We start from the raw sequence: 16,964 nt of genomic DNA, 5'->3' as shown, positions 1-16,964 counted from the left end.
AATCCTTACTCTTCATTTTCTTCTTAAAATAAATGGAATCACATGGCACAGATTTGAAGTCAATGTGGTTTGAATTCCTGAGCAAAACTGTGGCAGACTCTTCCTGAACAGCATCAACACCACTTACCATCCCCTTACTCATAATGAGAAACTCTTGGGTAGTAATTGCTTTAAGGAAAGCAGTGCTGCTAGTTTTTCAGACTCTGCTGTTACAGTGTCTTTCTAAATGATTTTACACTTTGCCCCCATGTTTTCTGCTTGTGCTTAGCCTGTTGCAGTGCTGGTGCAGAGTGGCTCTCAGGGCAGAGCTGAGCTTTGCTTAACTGGACCACAACCCTACTGAGCTGTGAGTAAAAGGCTGTCCATTTTCATCAGCAGTGCTCAGTTAAACAGACACCTTTTAAAACTTTCTTATTTATCACAGAGATCTGAGAGTTTTTTAACTGTGGTTGGTTTTGGCTCTTTTTCTGTTGTTGGTTTTGGATTTTTTTTTGGCTCTTTTTTCCCCCCCTACTTTGTAGACTGTAACTGAAGTTCTAGAAAAGATGACTTATGGCTGGATTGAGAAATATGTAAATCCTGTTACTCCATGTCCTGTTTTAACTGATAACGTTATGTGGTTGTTTGGGTCTGTGCAGCCACTTTGCCTTGGTAGAACTTGTGTTTGATCATAATAGAGGGAAAAGCACATGGAGCAATGTCTGTTTGGTGAATTCCTGTGTACTTAAGAGTTTCTGGCTTTTTGAAGCTTTTCTTTATTTTTGATGTGTTGTTGGGGGGGTTTTGTATTTTTTTTCTGCATTGCTTTGGGGAAGTGTAGCTGGGGCAGTGTCAGGGTAAGCTGCTCTGTGCTCCTGGTGTGGTGTGTTGGTGTTTCTGAGCTGAAAGGCAACAGTGAAGTTGTGGGTTGGGGCACTTGTGGTGCAGGGAAGTCCTTCTGGTGGCAGTGGCCCAGCAGATCCTGTAGTGCTCTCCTTTGTATAGCTCTGATCCCAGTGGCTTGAAGTCCTTGCAGATCCCTGGGGATAAATAGCCAACTCAGGATATTCTGTGACTCCATGTAAGATCCTGTGTAAGGAAATCTCCCACTGCAGCTCTTGGAGGGTGAGTGCCACCAGCAGCAGGTTGTGAGCACTGAAGGTCCTGTATCCAGGAAGATAAATATCTTTGGAGACTTGAGCCTGGAGCAGTTTGCACAAGGAAGATGAATTTTCTTCAGTGTAGGTTTGCTTAGGGAGCAGTGAATTTTCCTCCTATTGTCCATCCTCAGCTGCTCCAGAGAAAAGGGAGGGTGTGTGCACCCTAATTTTGATTTATTTTGCATAAATAAGTCATTATTTCATGTTTCTACTGAAATGAATGACACCTAATCAATAATCTGAACTCTTCAGTAATGGTGCAAGGGCCTTTCCTATTGCACAGCTTTGGCTTGTGCTCAAACCAGTTTGAACAGAATTCCTGTGGAAAAAGTGTGTAAGTCCTGTGTGTTCCCATGTGTGGTATGATTTGTCTCCACTTGATTGACAAGGGATGTTCTTTCCCTATGGGAGCAGATTCTGGGAGTATTGGACCTCTGCAGAGCTAGGACAAGATTATTCATATTTTCATAACAGCAAGAGCTAATTATTCATCTTGTGGGAAATTAAAATGACATAGTAGTGTATTAAAGCTACAACTATAAAAGATGGTGGCAAAAGAAAGCCCCAGTAAACTGTTAAACACTATTCTAGTAAATATATACAAGCAAGCAGGACTGTTACGGTGCTGTTCTCCCTTCCCCAGCAGTCTCATGGCAGTGGGGAAGTAATAATGGGGGGGGAAATGAAGAATTTGTCTTAACATTAAACTGTGTGTATATTTACAGTAACTAAAGTTGAAATGTGCTTTTCTACTTTTTAAAATACATTTTCAAGTTGACATACACAGGCATTTAGGCCTGAATATTTTTCATCTTCATGCTCTCAGGTATCTTATTTATGCAGGCTGGGAAACATCCTGATTAAAGTAACCCAAAGTTACATAACCATAAAATAAGAGTTAAACCCCAAACATTTAAAAATAGAGTCATTAGATCATATGATCAGCTCTTGAGTAGTTTGTCCAATTGTCCTGTTCATAGTGTGCTTAGGAAAGTAAATACTGTTTTCAAATTTAACTATCTGATCTTTAAATCTTATTTTAATCTCTCAGAAAGCAGTGACTCAGTGCTGCTTCAGTGCCCTGAACAAACCTAGGCTAAAGCTTTACAAAGTAGAGCATCAGCTATGATTTTTCAGGGGCTTAACATCAGTTTCTAAATAAGCTTTCCTAGAAGTCACTGGACTTCTTGTTCTTTGTGGTTTTTTCAAGGTAAGAGCTCAGGCTCTGCTCCCAGAGTAGCTGTGCAGGTGCCAGGGACACTTTGATTTGGAGTGCCCTGGGAAATACCTTGATTGGCAACAGTTTGATCTGTCGCATTTGCCTGGATGGCCTGAAAAATGAAGTGAGGCTTCCTGCCCCCACCAGAAATTGTGATTCTTTCTGTAAGAAAATCAAATGTGTAGCATAAATCAGTCTGTGCCGAGTTTGTAAACTGATTGCTGATGTTCTTTTATTAATAAGCTTCAGGGTTATTTTAAGTTGTCCTTAAACATTTATCTGTTCCTCGGAGTATTAAAAATCTTGCACTGTATAATGATTGGGTTAGAGTTCATGTTCATCAGGTGTTAAATCTCTTGTGAAGCTGGAAGTCTGGCTTGGATCAGTAAGAAATCTTGGGAGTGTAATATGGGTTATTGTCTGCTTGAGATGTGAAGAGAGAGACAATGTGGCTGATGGAGTGAAAGCATCTTTGGAGGCTTGCACAGACTGCACAGAAAATACTGAGATACTGAACACTTTTGCAGTGTTACACCTGAGACATCGAACTGATTCCTGTGGATTGATGTAGAACCTCCTTGTGTAGTTGGGCAAAGACTTTACATTACTGAGCTCCATTAATACTCATGGACATAGGAGTGGATATTTCTGAGTGCATGGGGGAAGCTGGGTAAGGGAACCTCATCCTGCTGGGAAATGTGTTCTTCTCTGGAAGTACCTGGCTGCAATTTAGAGGATGCCTCCAAAATATTCTTGCAGGTAACTGGCCATGTTCCACCTTAGGGGAGAAAAACTGCTCGGGAGTGTCATCAGTGATTCAGCCCCAGCAGGTCTCTTGGGTGATCCTGTTTTAATTAACCCAGGATATGGAACTGTAACCTGTATGTTTTGACTGCATGCTCTTCAGTTCAGTGCTCGGCAGTTACCCTGCAATTCTAAGCTACAATAACTGAGCAATAAAGAGATGCTGCTTGTAAATCCTAACTTTGTTTTGTCCTTCCCCACTGCCAGAACAAGGATAAAGACAGAGGGGGATAGAAAAGACCACAGTAGTCTCCTAAATATTGATGTCCTGTTAAAACAGAATAAGTTCTCTGTTCCTGAAACATCGATTGCAGGTGCTGTTGGGTAGGATGTGCTTTATTTTCTTTGAGCTTTTATTTGGTATTGGTTTGGTCTGTGTTTTAACCTACTTTTGGTTTGCAGTGTTTGAACTGTAGTGATTACCTTGAAAAGCCCTTTATAAAATTAATGCAAAAAGCAGAAATCTTTGTCCCCTTTTCCTGCTGCCTTTCCCACAGAAATTCCATGTCCTCCTTAAGAAAAGGAAATAACGACAACCGCAGGAGTGTATTTTACACCACTGAGGAGTGGGAACTGCTGGATCCAACCCCAAAGGACCTGGAGGACTCCATGGCTCTGGAAGAAAAGAGGAAACATCTGGCAGAAGGAAGCAAAGGTACAAGTGGGAGGAAGGAAGGGCAGCATATGCCTTCTTTAGTACAGTGTGCTGTTGTGTTTGTCTCTAGGAAGTAAGTGGAAGATTATCTTTTCTTCACAAACCACATCCAGAGCTCTGTAAATTATTTTAAAAAATCAATTCCTCATGATGTGTTTGGAATCTTCTGCCATTCAAATACAGTCAAATAAGGACAGTGCCTTGTTATCCACTGTGTGCAGGTTCCTGAGCATGTTACTGCTTTAGTTCTGTCACTTGGGTTGCAAAGTTAGGAGATGAAGGGAAGTGCTGAGGCTTTCAATTACTCAGTTGAGTGTCAGAATTACCTTTAGACTCAAAATAAGTATGTAGGTGTCATGCTAGCTTGCTTTTGAAATGCAGTGAAAGTTCATCTGTGTATTGAGACTGGGCCTCAGATTGGACCAGTGTGTGGAATAAGATGTTTTTACAGTTCCTTAGGAGCTCTTTAGCTGCCATCCAAGTGATTTAAGCTGTGTGAAGAACATCTTCTCCGAGTGCTCCTGTGGCTGTGTGGGTGGTGGTTTGTTGCCCCAATGCCCCTTACAGAGGCACTGGGCTGGGGTACCAGGGATGCTTTTGCCCTGATCACTTTGGAGCTGCTCATTCTTTGAAGCAAAGGTTCCTTTGCCATAGTTAGGGGTGCCTTTTATTTTCTGTATTAAATTAATATTTGGGAAGTAAGACATGAAGAGAATTTTACAATTCTTGAGCCAAGTCTTATCTGGGAAAGGGGAAGACTTTGGGCTATATACTTTTCCCATCAAAGGTAGCAACTTGGAAAACGAGGCATGTTTAACCCTATTGTATTGGGTGGTTTAGCAGCTGCTCAAAGTCTAAAGTTAATGAGTGTATTTTTGGAGGAAATCTGAATGCTTTGAAATGTCTGTTCACGAAGTGCCCCAAACTAGAAGGAGTTGTTTCCTGCAGGCCTGGCTGGTTCAGCATTCCCCTTTGATTTTGGCCGCGCTCCACACAAGGCCAAGCGCCCCTTGCTCAGAGACGTGATGGGGTCGGGCAAACAGCGCCCCAGCAGTGACTCCTCTCCCACTGAGGGCGGCCCTGGCAGCGCCAACAGGCTGGGCTCGGAGCTGCAGCTCAAGTACCAGAGCCAGCAGGAGGAGCTGGAGAAGCTAAAGAAGGATCTTTTGAGCCAAAAGGTAATGAAGCCTTCAGGCAAAGTGCACAGAGCAAATGGCTCTGGCAGGTGATGGTGAGTTTAACTTTTGTGGCATCTCACTGGTCAAGAGCTGGTTGGCTGGGATAAAATGATGGTGCTGAACAAACGTTTGTACACAAAGTGTCCTTATAGCTGTTGAAGATTAGATCCCTGACCAAAACTTTAATTTGCATGTTCATTAACTTGTTTTTTATATCTTCCTTATTCTCTGAAGGTAATTAGTTCAGTGTCTGCCAGGAAGCCACAGCTTCTTTTTCCATTAGTGCTTATAATTTCTGAGGAACTTATCCTTTCAGGTTCTCTTTGTTTGATTCTGGATTCTTTCAGTGTTTGTGGAGTGGGTGTGGAATAGAGCTGACTTTCCCCCTGCCCTAACTGCATCACCAGGAGTGGTTTTGGGAAAGACAGGCATAACCAACATATGTGCACTCAGAGTACTCATGCTTGTGCGCCCTCAGAATTCCAACTTACTCAATTCCTGACTTTTATTGAAAAGAATTTCTTCTCATTTTAAGAAGAAAATATTTTAGGTCATACAGACCTGCTACTTCTGTTTGTATTTTCCATTGTGTGAGATGGTCAACAGGAATGCGAGGGAGGGTATGAGGCCCATGTTTATAGTGATTTTAGGTGTTATCTTTTGTACAAGTACATTGGAGCTTCTGAGCCAGCTGCTGAGAAATCTCACTGGTCTGGTGCAGCACTGTGTTCACAGCTGCTTCTGTTTTAGTAAGAAGAAAAAGAAAACTGCTGTCTTAAGTTGTTGATTCTGTGTCAGGATTTTCTAAACAGCCCTCCAAAGACTTCCTTTTTGGCAGAGCAGCCTGTATTGTTTCCTCCTCTTATTTTAGAGAGGAGAGCTGCTTACCTTTGCCTTTTCCATCCTGTCATGTTCACTTGCTAACCTTTTGGCCCTAAGCCCTCTCCTGCTCACCTTCCCACAGCAGGGCTGCCTCCAGGTACCTGCTGGGCCACAGCTGTCCACAGCTTTTCCTTAACCTGTTGTAGCCTTTCCAGGCAGGATCCTTAGCTCAGTGACAGACATTTGAACCATCTGTGGGGGCCAGTCAGTCAGTGTTAATCTCATGTCATATGTTTCTTTATTCCTTGAAACAGCAGCATGAGGTCTCTTAAAAGCTGGTGATTCAGATTAAAAACCTTTTTTTGAATTCTCAGGAACTTGTCCGACTCCTGCAGCAAACAGTCCGCTCTTCCCAGTACGATAAGTACTTTGCCAGTCGCCTCTGTGAGGGGGTTCCCAAAGACAAACTCGAGCTGTTGCACCAAAAAGATGACCAGATTTTGGGGCTCAACAACCAGCTGGAAAAATTAAACCTGGAAAAAGACAGTCTCCAGCAGGAAGTGAAGAACCTGAAGTGTAAAGTGGGAGAACTCAATGAGCAGCTGGGTATGTTGATGGAAACTATTCAAGCTAAAGATGAGGTGATCATGAAACTCTCTCAGCAGCTCAGTGAATGTGAGGACAGTTCATCCTCTCCAAGTGGAGCTGTAAATTCTCCCACGGCCACCTGTGCTAATAAGGACCTACAGGAACTGGACAGACTAAAAGTAAGAGCAGTGTCTCTGTCTGGGTGCATGGGGGATCTACTTCCTGTAGAGATTCTCCTTGGGCTGCTGTGATGTGTGAGATCACTGTGCCGTTCTCCAGGGTGCTCAGCAGCTGAGGCTTTCTCTGCCTGTGACAATCTTTGAACTGTTCTGTGACAATCCAGTTGTTCTCTCCTCTGGGCTGCTGTGTACATCTGTAATGCAGGGTCCTGAGCTTCTAGTGCATTGGTCATTGCTGGGGAGGAGCAGGGATGTGAGGAATAATCAAAGCAGGGATGTGAAGTATAATGTGAGGAATAATCAAAGCAGCAGGAAAGTGAGGGGAAGAGGAAAATGTAAGTGTGGAGGAAAACTGACACAAAGCTTGCTTTTTAAAAAGTTTTAAATATCAGAACTGAGGCAAAAAGAGCATGTGGAATGGCAAAGGGAAGCTCTGAGGAGATAGGAGTAGGGAGGAGTATAAGAACCTGTTTTACTAATGCTGCTGCAGATCTTATTAATGCCGTTGTTTTTCTAACCTCAGTGAATGGGTCACAGGTTCTTAATGGGGTTACTGAAGTTATCCACTTTGCTCTAAACATGCTTTCTTGCCTTTGGATAAATGTATTTCAAATTGATTACTTGTATTCCAAATTCCTTGGAATGTTAAGTTACTTAAATTATGCATAAACATTCATAATTTTTTTTCCTGTATGAGACCCTGGTAAGTTTTAGAAGTGACAAGTGCTCTTAGTAGCTGCTGTTTCTGTGTTGTGAGGTGTGCTGTCTCTGGCTCGCATTTGCTGTTTGTAAAATATCTTTGTTAAAAATCCAGTTTGTGGTTTGTTTTTTTTTTATCAACAGGACAATCTTCAGGGTTATAAGACCCAGAATAAATTTTTAAATAAGGAGATTTTGGAACTTTCTGCTCTACGAAGAAATGCAGAAGCAAGAGAGAGAGAATGGCAGGCAAAGGTCAGACCAACATGTCTCAGATGTTTTCAAGATTTTAGCTGTAAATCTACCTGGGAAATAGAACAACCTAAAAGTATTAAATGTGATAGCTTAAAAAAACCTCCCCCTTAGATTAGTCCTTACAGACCAATCTTCCTGAATGGATGTTGAAAGAAGTAATTTCGCTTTAAAATCGTGTGACCCAGTGAAAGTTTTTCGTAACTTACGAACCCGGGGATATATATTTTTGAAAACATTATTTCTTCAGAATTCAGGCTGTAATGTTTTTTTTTAAGCATGCAATGACAGGATATGGAAGGATTTGATATGTCAGTGAGTGGAGCTTTCTCCTGAGCACAAAGGGTGACTGTGGTACAGTGAATGTAGTTTTGGAAGGGTGTTTCTGTGTAGATGAACTTGAGTGTAGAGACACTGCAGGTGAATAATGAAGATTTCCATTGCCTGGGGCTGGGAAAATGCACACACCTGTAGCCATGGCAGGGTTTGTTTTTGGGCTTTGGGAGGCAATGCACACAGGCTGAAATGGGCAGGTTGCAATGCTGTGTTTTTGGCAGGGAGGTGCGTGTTTACAATTCCTACATGCTATTGCCTCACTCATACCTTTAAAATGCCATTTAAGTTGTTCCAACATGCACAGGCTAAAGGTGTTACTTTAAAAGCACAAAATGGGAAGTTGTATTTCATACAATGTAATGATAATTAAAGCTTGCTCAGGTTTTCCATCTGGTGGTGGAAAACATCAGGTCTACTTTCCTGCCTTATGTTTGCTGGTGCTACAAAAATGGGAAAGTCAAACTGACTGTTCTTGACTTCCAGGTTTCTAAGCAACATAAACCAAGAGAATAACATTGAACCAGATTTTTAAAGAAGTGTAGTACAAAGTAAGTGTCTGAAGACTTACATAATATATTGTTTTCTGCAGTATACCAGCTTGGAAGCCAAACTCTGCCAGATTGAAAGTAAGTACTTGATCTTGCTTCAAGAAATGAAAACTCCTGTTTGTTCTGAGGAGCAGAGTCCTGCTCGTGAGGTCATCACACAGTTACTGGAGGATGCCTTGAAAGCAGAAACCACTGAACAACCAGAACAAGCCTTTTTCAAACCACACCTGGTCAGGTAATTTGGTCCTGTTAAAATAAGTGTGTGTCTTGGTCAGTGAAGGGGCTTTGGTCCCAGCAGTGAAAGTCTCTGGCATTGGGAGTGTAAGTGCCAGAAAGGCTTGTGAATGGTTAGACTGGGAAGCTTCCTTAACACATTTGTTGATTTACTGAGATACAGCATAAAACTTAGAGTCAAATGCTGCCATAAAGCTACTGAAGAGATCATAGAATCAGTTGGGTTGGAAGAGACCTCTGAGATCATGAAGTCCAACCCTTGATCCAACCCCACTTTGATTACCAGATCATGGCACTCAGTGCCATGTCCACTCTCATCTTAAAAATCTCCAGGGATGGAGAATCCACCCCCTCTCTGGGCATCCCATTCCAATACCTGACCACTCTCTCTGAAAAGAATTATTTCTGATGGGTTCATTTGAACTTGACCCTGTTCTCAAATAAATTGCTTAATCTGTGTAGTAATATATATGAAATATGGGCACCAAGTCTTTTATATATGGAATTGTAAAAGTAGCTACTAAACAAAGGATATGCTTCAGAAAAATGTAAAATGATTGTTGAAAACTGTGGAGAGTGGCTTTGTGTGGGGATGACAGTGTGTTTGTGGATCCCCTGATGTCTGAGGTGATCGATGAAGAGATTGATATGGAGCAGTTCAGAGCGTGTCCTTGAAGGAAAGCAGTTTGGAGGGCAGGCTTGAGGAGGGAGCCGCCTGTAGAATGTGGGATACCTTGGAGCCAGTAGAATGTTCCATGTATGCTTAGTGACCTGACTAGCCAATTGTGTGATGGCATCTTGGATACACGAGGAGATAAAAGGTGAAGCTGTAACTAAAAATAAAGGTCTATGCCTTCTGATGTTTGCTGTACTTGATCCTCTTCTGACCACCATTAACTCACCCCCCTTGCCCCTACAGCTTTGAGGTAACTTTATGATGGGAACTCGAGAGTTTCGGGGCTACTGACCACATGTAAAATCTCCTTTCTCCCTTTGCCCCCCTGCCCCCCCTGCAGTGAGTATGACATCTATGGCTTTCAGACAGTCCCAGAGGATGATGAGGAGGAGAAACTCGTTGCCAAATCCCGAGCCTTGGACCTGAGGTCGCTTTCGCTCAGTGAAAACCGCGAGATCTCTGCAGGGGTGAAGTGGGAGAACTACCTGGCGAGCACCCTGACCAGGGAGATGGTGCGCAGTGTGGAGCTGAAGAACCTCATCCGCTCGGGAATCCCACATGAGCACCGCTCCAGGGTCTGGAAGTGGTGTGTCAACCTCCACGTGAAGAAATTCAAGGACAGCACAGTGCCTGGCTACTTCCAAACCCTGCTGCATAATGCCCTGGAAAAACAAAATCCTGCATCCAAGCAGATTGAGTTGGATCTCTTGAGAACTTTGCCAAACAACAAACATTATTCCTCCCCCACATCCGAAGGGATCCAGAAGCTGCGAAATGTGCTGCTGGCGTTTTCCTGGAGAAATCCTGATATAGGATATTGCCAAGGGCTCAACAGGTAAGATTTGGCTAACCTTGAGTGCCTTTCTAGTCACATGGATAGCAACATGCTTCCAAACAGAGGTTTGCCTTATGGGTTGTATGCTCATAATCTATAATATTTTAATAAATAAGTATCACACTTTCTAAAACAATAAAAACCCCCAACAGATGACCTGGATAACGAATTTTGTAAAATCAACTTAGCAAAAAAACTGTAACTGGAATTAACTTGCATAAGAAATGGGCTACTTAAATCTAGTTTTACACTGACTTTGTCTCACTTGCAGGGGATTGAGTTGCTTTGTGTGCAACAATATGCTAGGTTTTTTTTCTTTTTTTTAAACAAGCAGAAATAAATGCTTGAAAGCTTTTTTTTGTATTGTTAAGCCCACAAATTTCAGCATTTCCCTCTGATGCCTTCAATCAGCATTGCAGAAATTAAAGGTGATTTTCATGTTACAGTGCTAAGAAAAATTCTAATTCATTGCAATTGGCCTTGGCCAAAATAGCTTTGCTACTTGGAGACCTGTGGTAAAAGAAGGTATTACTTGAAGCAGGTGTGTTAGCCTAACATAATACCCTGCCTTGTCCCCTTGATAGAATACTGTAATACAATTAAACCAAGTATAATACAATAATTCTATGCTGTGTAATACTATAGATGTCCATTTGTGCACTAATTTGTGTACTGGAGCAGCTCTGTCACTTGAAACTGCACTGAAGAAGTAGCAGAACAGAGGCAGTGAGTAACAGAGGTAGTGGGGGGGGTGGCAGCAGTGGAAGTAGTGAATAATGTAGTAATAACTATTCTTTCTGAGGATTCATCCCTAGTGGTTACATTCTGTAGGGAAATCATACATTTCTGGTATTAATATTGTCACTGGCATGTCACAAGACACAGATGAAGAAGAGCTGTGGCAGTCTTGGGGCAACATGTCCCTGGTGACTGGGAAGTGTTACAAATGTTTCTGATAAATTTGAACTTTGTGTGCAGCATTACCTTCTCCAGGGACCTTTTTGGTTGTACTCTAAATAATTCTGGGTTTAGATGTGCTTGCAGAAGCTAAAAGCTATTTGGATATATTCCCTTAAGCTTTGAAGAAGCATCAGAAGTAGTTCATGTTTCATGTATTAGATAGGCAGGTTCGTGTGGATTTTACTGTATAAAGGATGTAACTTTTTACCCCTTGGTGCATTTGATTCATGGAAACACCCACCTTACACCCTGCACAGAATAAACAATGTCTCCTTGCTAAGCTAGACTCTGTGTCTATGTTTAGAGAGCTTCTAAAATCAGCAACACCAACACCTCAGGAAGTTCTTAGAACAAGTTTAATCTTTGAAATATTTTAGGGCTTTTTATTTTCATTAAAACATGATGGTTTTATTTACATTTATCTTAATGGATATAAAGCAAATGTGCTAGAAAGGGTCTTTCTAATCTTAAAACCATTTTGTCTGTAATTCAAAAGCCACCTGTTCCTTCTGCTCTTCAGTGAGGAAACACAAAAGTCTGGGAATCAAGTATTTAGGACTCAGAAGCTTCTCATTATTCCCATCTTAGTTCATGGGAAAATGGCTTCTAGAAAAGCACTCAGCTTTTGCCTTCATTTGATTTCTTACTTAGCTGAATAAAATACTTGGTGTGGCTGACAAGGCCCAGTCTGAAACTCCTCTAACAGTTTTGCTGTTAGTTCTCTCCTGTTAATACATTTATCTGTGCTGAACAGAAACACTTTATTGTAATGGTTCTTAGTATAGTTGTGATGCTGTAATAATCTTTTTCTCCAAATAAATCCTATTTTCAGGTTGGTAGCAATTGCACTTCTGTACTTGGAGCAGGAAGATGCTTTTTGGTGTCTGGTAACAATAGTGGAAGTTTTCATGCCTCGTGATTATTACACTAAGACACTGCTGGGATCCCAGGTATGTGCTCTGGTCCTGTGAACTGTAGCCTGTCCAGAGCTTTCCTTTGCAACAGTCTGATAGATCTTCTTGGGGGATGTGTTCTTGGCAGGGGTGGGTTCCAGGCACCAGGGCCCTTGTTTGGACAAGGACTCAACACTGAAATACTTGTTCAGTGACCTGCTTGGAGCTCCAGTTCTTAACTCCCCCTCTCATTATTGGCCTCTCAGAACTGAGTGGATTTTACCCTTTCTTTCCTCAGACTGGGGGTGGTTATGGGCTCTGTGGGAGCATTCTGCAGCACTGAGAGCAGTGTGTGCTGTGACACTCTGTTCCAGGTGCTGCCTCTTCCATCCGAGTCCTTCCCCAGCACATTCCCTGCTCCAGTGCTCCTGCACCAGCACTGGGGACCTGTGTGGGGCAGGGCTGGGTGAAGAAGCTGTGTCATCACTGAGGTGGCTGTGTGTGTTTGGGCTGGATCCAGCCTGGAGGGTTACCTGGACAGTCCTGGGTTTCCTGGTTACCTCTTGAAAAACTTTACAGACTGGTGACAGCCCTACCCTGAATGATGTGCTGGAAAATGAGGAGCAGTACTAACCTCTGTCATCTGTTCAGGTTGATCAGCGAGTGTTCAAGGATTTGATGAGTGAGAAGCTCCCACGCCTGCATGCCCATTTTGAACAGTATAAAGTTGATTATACTCTTATCACCTTCAACTGGTTCCTGGTGGTGTTTGTGGACAGTGTAGTCAGTGACATCCTTTTTAAAATCTGGGACTCCTTCCTGTATGAGGGACCAAAGGTGAGCTGAAGGAGCTCTGCTGGTTCATTTGTTACCTGATAACAAAACTCTGCTGTTACTGAGTGCAGGGTGGAGGGAGGTTATTTCATAAGAATCCTGTCAGTTAAAATCACTGGTAGGAAAAAAAAAACAAGGGAGGAAATGTGCGTAAATAACCAGTCAAAACATGTTCCCTTTTATCTGTGTTCTGCAAGTTAAGGGGTTGAGTTACATGGAAGAATTTTAATTGCAAGTATTTTCCTTTCACCACTCACCTTTTTTATTCCCCTTAAAAATTAAAGTGGAGGCAGTGGAGTTTACTCCTGTGTGCTGCTGTCGATCAGCTTCAAGTAATCCTATCAAGAAGAAAGTTTAAGTGAAGGTGCCAGAAGTTAAAAGTATTGAAAAGATGTAAAAATTTGTGGTAACCAAGTGCTAATTTTTAGCTTGTCTCTGTAGACAGATAAAGCACAAGTGACCAAACATGACTCTCTGGGCTCCTATGTCATAAATTAAAGGGAATGTGAAAGAGTTTTCATGTGTTGCATTCTTGTTAAATTGCAGTGAAATAAAATCAGTGCAGGGCAAAGGCCATTGGCTTCAAACACTACAGTAGATTTTTGTAGGCAACTGGAGGGAACAGGTGAGTTATAAAGTAAGATGACAAAAACTGTGTTAGCTGGAATTCTTGTTGGCCTTGGTTGGCCTTTGTAACACAGTGGTTGTGTGTTCATTCCCATCAGTTAAGCACCTTGGTGTTTTGTGAATGCAGCCAGGTACAGACTGGCAAAGTTCAGGATGTACCAAAGCCTTTTGGAATGAAGGAAAATGATGCTTCTTCCAGCTCATGCCAATGTTGATGGACAAATTGGTATCAGAAATCCCTTCAGCACCTGTCCCACAGTGTGCTGGGAAAATTCAAGGCACTGGAAAACAACCTGTTTAAAAATCTAAAACTTAATTTTAGCTCTGAAGTAACTTAGTAAATGCATTCATGCAATAGGCCCAGCAGTCTGTGTTCTACAACTGAATCAGGAACTAAAAGTGTTCAAGAATCTGAATGCTGTAAACTCAGTCTTGTGTTCTGGATGCTTTGCCTTGGTTACAGCCCGTAACAGAAGTATTTGGCAGCTTTGGGGAGCTGGGGCAGGGGAGGGAGATGGAGGAGGTGTGATCGGAGACCTCAAATACAGCCTGTGTCAGAGCAACACTTCTCCTTGGAGTTTATCAAGAGGATCATGAGAATTGGTGTATTCTGTGCTTACAAACACCAAATGCTGTGTGTGTTTTCATCAGGTAATATTCCGATTTGCCTTGGCACTTTTTAAATACCAAGAGGAGGAAATCCTAAAGCTGCAAGATTCCATGTCCATTTTCAAGTACCTTCGCTATTTCACACGCAACATCCTTGATGCCAGGTGGGTACCTCAGGCTGGTGTCATGGAAAGGCTTGGAGTGGGGCATGGAAGAAGTTGGTTTTTTTTTATCTAGATCCCAATTCAGGTATAAAGCACCCAGAGATGCAACTAACTGCTAAGAATTGTCAGGAGCACTTTGATCTGGCCCAGACAAAAGCGGGAGTGGTGAATGCCTTGTTGGTCATTTTTAGGTGTTGTATAATGGTAGCAGCCCTGGAGAATCTCAGCCAGAGGAGGAGTCTCCCTGCACTGCAGATACAACTTGAATTAGTAAAATGTTTTATGATAGATAAAAACACATCCTGGCTCAGATATTAAAAATGTGAGCCATGTCCCACAAGGCTTAGATCTGTTATGTATATCATTAATCACAGGCTTCTGCCACATGGCTCTTGCTGATTCAAGGATACACTTGGAAGCAGAGAATAAATACAAAGTGGATACTCTTCTGTTCTTCAGCCCTTGCATAGGACTTACAGTTTGTAAATTAGGCTCCAGTGGTTTTAGGTTCCTGGTTTCAAGGCTGTAGAGCTGCAGATTGATATTGAAAAATCATATTGAGATTAGTTTAATGTCTGAAAATACTCTGCACTTATATTGAAGCTCACTGATTTTCTGGGTAGTGCAAAATCGTATATTGAAATCTAAGGTGGGTTTTTTATACTGTAATAATTTCCACAAAAATTTAGGCTTATACTTTGCCTCCTGCTGCAAGAGCTGTTTAATATTTTTACTTCCTGTGTTTGGTTTGACTGGAGAGAAGTTAAAACTGAATAACCTTAGTCTGTGCTTGAAAAGGATTGTTTGGACTGATGCAGAGAGAAAAAGTAAATTTAATATTTTTTGTTTTACCGAATTTGAACAAAACTTTGATATTTGATCTGAGATGAAGATTTGCTTTTCCATTCCTTTTCTGGTTCTCCTGGTGCTGAAATAACCTATTTTAAAGATTTTTTTAATATTGCTGAAAGATACCTCATTTTGCTGTTAACAAAACGAGCTGATTAGGTACCACTGGCAGATGGGGAGTTCAAGTGAGGACAGCATTCAGTGCATCAAAGATATTTCCAACACAAATGCTCTGCAAGCCCCTGCTTTCTTAGGGTTGGGACTTGGAAGCAGTGGTACAGTGCCACATAGGGAATATGGATTTGCCTGCTGGGACTGACAAGATGTGATTCAAACTGCCTGGTTTCTTATTCTGCCATGTTTGTGCTTTTCACAGTATCAAAATTTGAGGAGTACAAAAGCACATAGAATGATGTCTTTCCTAATACGGACCAAAAGTCATGTTCTTGTAAAAGAAAAATACAGAAATACTTTTTTTATAGAATTCATGGATGTCTTGAATGGGTTAAAAATCATTTTGCACGAAGAGTTTTTAATTTCAAACTCTAGCGGAGAACAGTATCTGCAAACATGTGCATGATTCTACTCTGACCTGTAGGATGTCATAGTTAGGTTTTTTACAGATACAAAGCATGTTGTGCACAGGTAGAGCAGCTGTTGGAATATTCTCTGTTGAAAGAGCAGGAAGTCATTCCTGTTCACTCAAAAATACAAAACTAGCCTTAAATAAACTGTCCAAATAAATTTTCTTAATATTTGGGTTTACTTGACAATTCAAGTAGAATAAATTAAATATCCTAGTTACCTTTTTTTCCTTTGTAAACAGTGAGATATTTTAGGTGTAGATCAACAATAATGATGTAGTTACCTCTGTCTTTGGACTGACTGAGTCAGACCAGTTGCTAAGTTTGCTGAGACTGCAGTGTGATGCATCACTCTGGGAGGGTGCTGGATCCTCTCTGGTGCTCTGCTGGGCACTGAGGAGCCTCATGTGGCAGCAGCCCACAGATCCCTGTGCTGCAGCAGCAGCCCCAGAGCTCCCCCACTGTGTCATAAAGATTGGCTTGTACATGTTTTGTATTATCCTTGGCTGCATTCCTGTTACCCCAGGCTTTACCTGGGATACTTATCCTTGGCAGGTTAACATGAGAGCCAACTGGTTTGGGATTGAAAGAGCTTCACTGGGTTACATGGAAGAGTTATCCAGCCTTCAGTGGGTAACTGGATGTACCCAGTGCTCAGTGTAGGAGGAAGCTCTGATGACTCCAGCTTGTGTCTTCTGCTGGCTGGTGTCAAGGCTGTGATCTCTGTAGCATTATCCAGAGTTTGCAGGTGGCTTTGTGAACTCCTGAGCATTTGATAACACTTTATCACTTGAAATAAACTTAAAACTGAGTGCTTTGTAGAAATTTCTGGCAATCCTGAAACCTGTCAAGTGTGAGAGATGAGAGATACCTTCCACACAATAAAAATCGACACAGATGAAGTTCAAAACTGATTTTAAGATACAGATTGTGCTGGTTTAAAGGTTGACTGGCAGGAGAAGTGAATCCAACACAAAAGAGATCACAAGTCAGAGTTAAAATTTAATAACAATATTACAAAAAGGTAGAGATACTGGTGGAGCCCAAGCTCAGGGAAAGGGGTTTAAAATGTTGTCCAGATCCTTGTTTTTTTATCAGCACTCTGGGCTTCAGTGACACACGTGTACTTGTCAGGACATGAAACTTGGTAAATTCTGTTTGAGTGTGCATATGTGATGAGAGAAAAACTTAGGAGCTGAGGATAAGCAGGTGGGAATGCTTGGCATACCACTGGTGATGTGCAGAGCCAGCTGCTGTAGATGTCCTCCAGTGGCACTGAG

General features: G+C 41.9%; 1 protein-coding gene across 2 annotated transcripts in view; it reads left to right on the top strand.

Moving 5' to 3' along the window:
* The window catches only part of TBC1D2B (TBC1 domain family member 2B), a 34,422-nt gene that overhangs the window by 12,647 nt on the left and 4,811 nt on the right, over nt 1–16,964 (top strand). Inside the window, exons 4-12 of one of the 2 annotated variants that reach the window (XM_071568058.1) lie at nt 3,660–3,817; nt 4,766–4,995; nt 6,192–6,584; nt 7,428–7,538; nt 8,461–8,654; nt 9,670–10,164; nt 11,957–12,074; nt 12,669–12,854; nt 14,130–14,251. In XM_071568058.1, the coding sequence (XP_071424159.1) occupies nt 3,660–3,817; nt 4,766–4,995; nt 6,192–6,584; nt 7,428–7,538; nt 8,461–8,654; nt 9,670–10,164; nt 11,957–12,074; nt 12,669–12,854; nt 14,130–14,251 (2,007 nt within the window). The other variant, XM_071568060.1, reaches the window with a different exon arrangement.

Source organism: Pithys albifrons, chromosome 13 (genome assembly GCF_047495875.1).
Source record: "Pithys albifrons albifrons isolate INPA30051 chromosome 13, PitAlb_v1, whole genome shotgun sequence".
NCBI classification, from domain to species: Eukaryota; Metazoa; Chordata; class Aves; order Passeriformes; family Thamnophilidae; genus Pithys; species Pithys albifrons.
The sequence above is the reverse complement of the archived record's forward strand: the minus strand, read 5'-3'. Positions and strand labels throughout refer to the sequence as shown.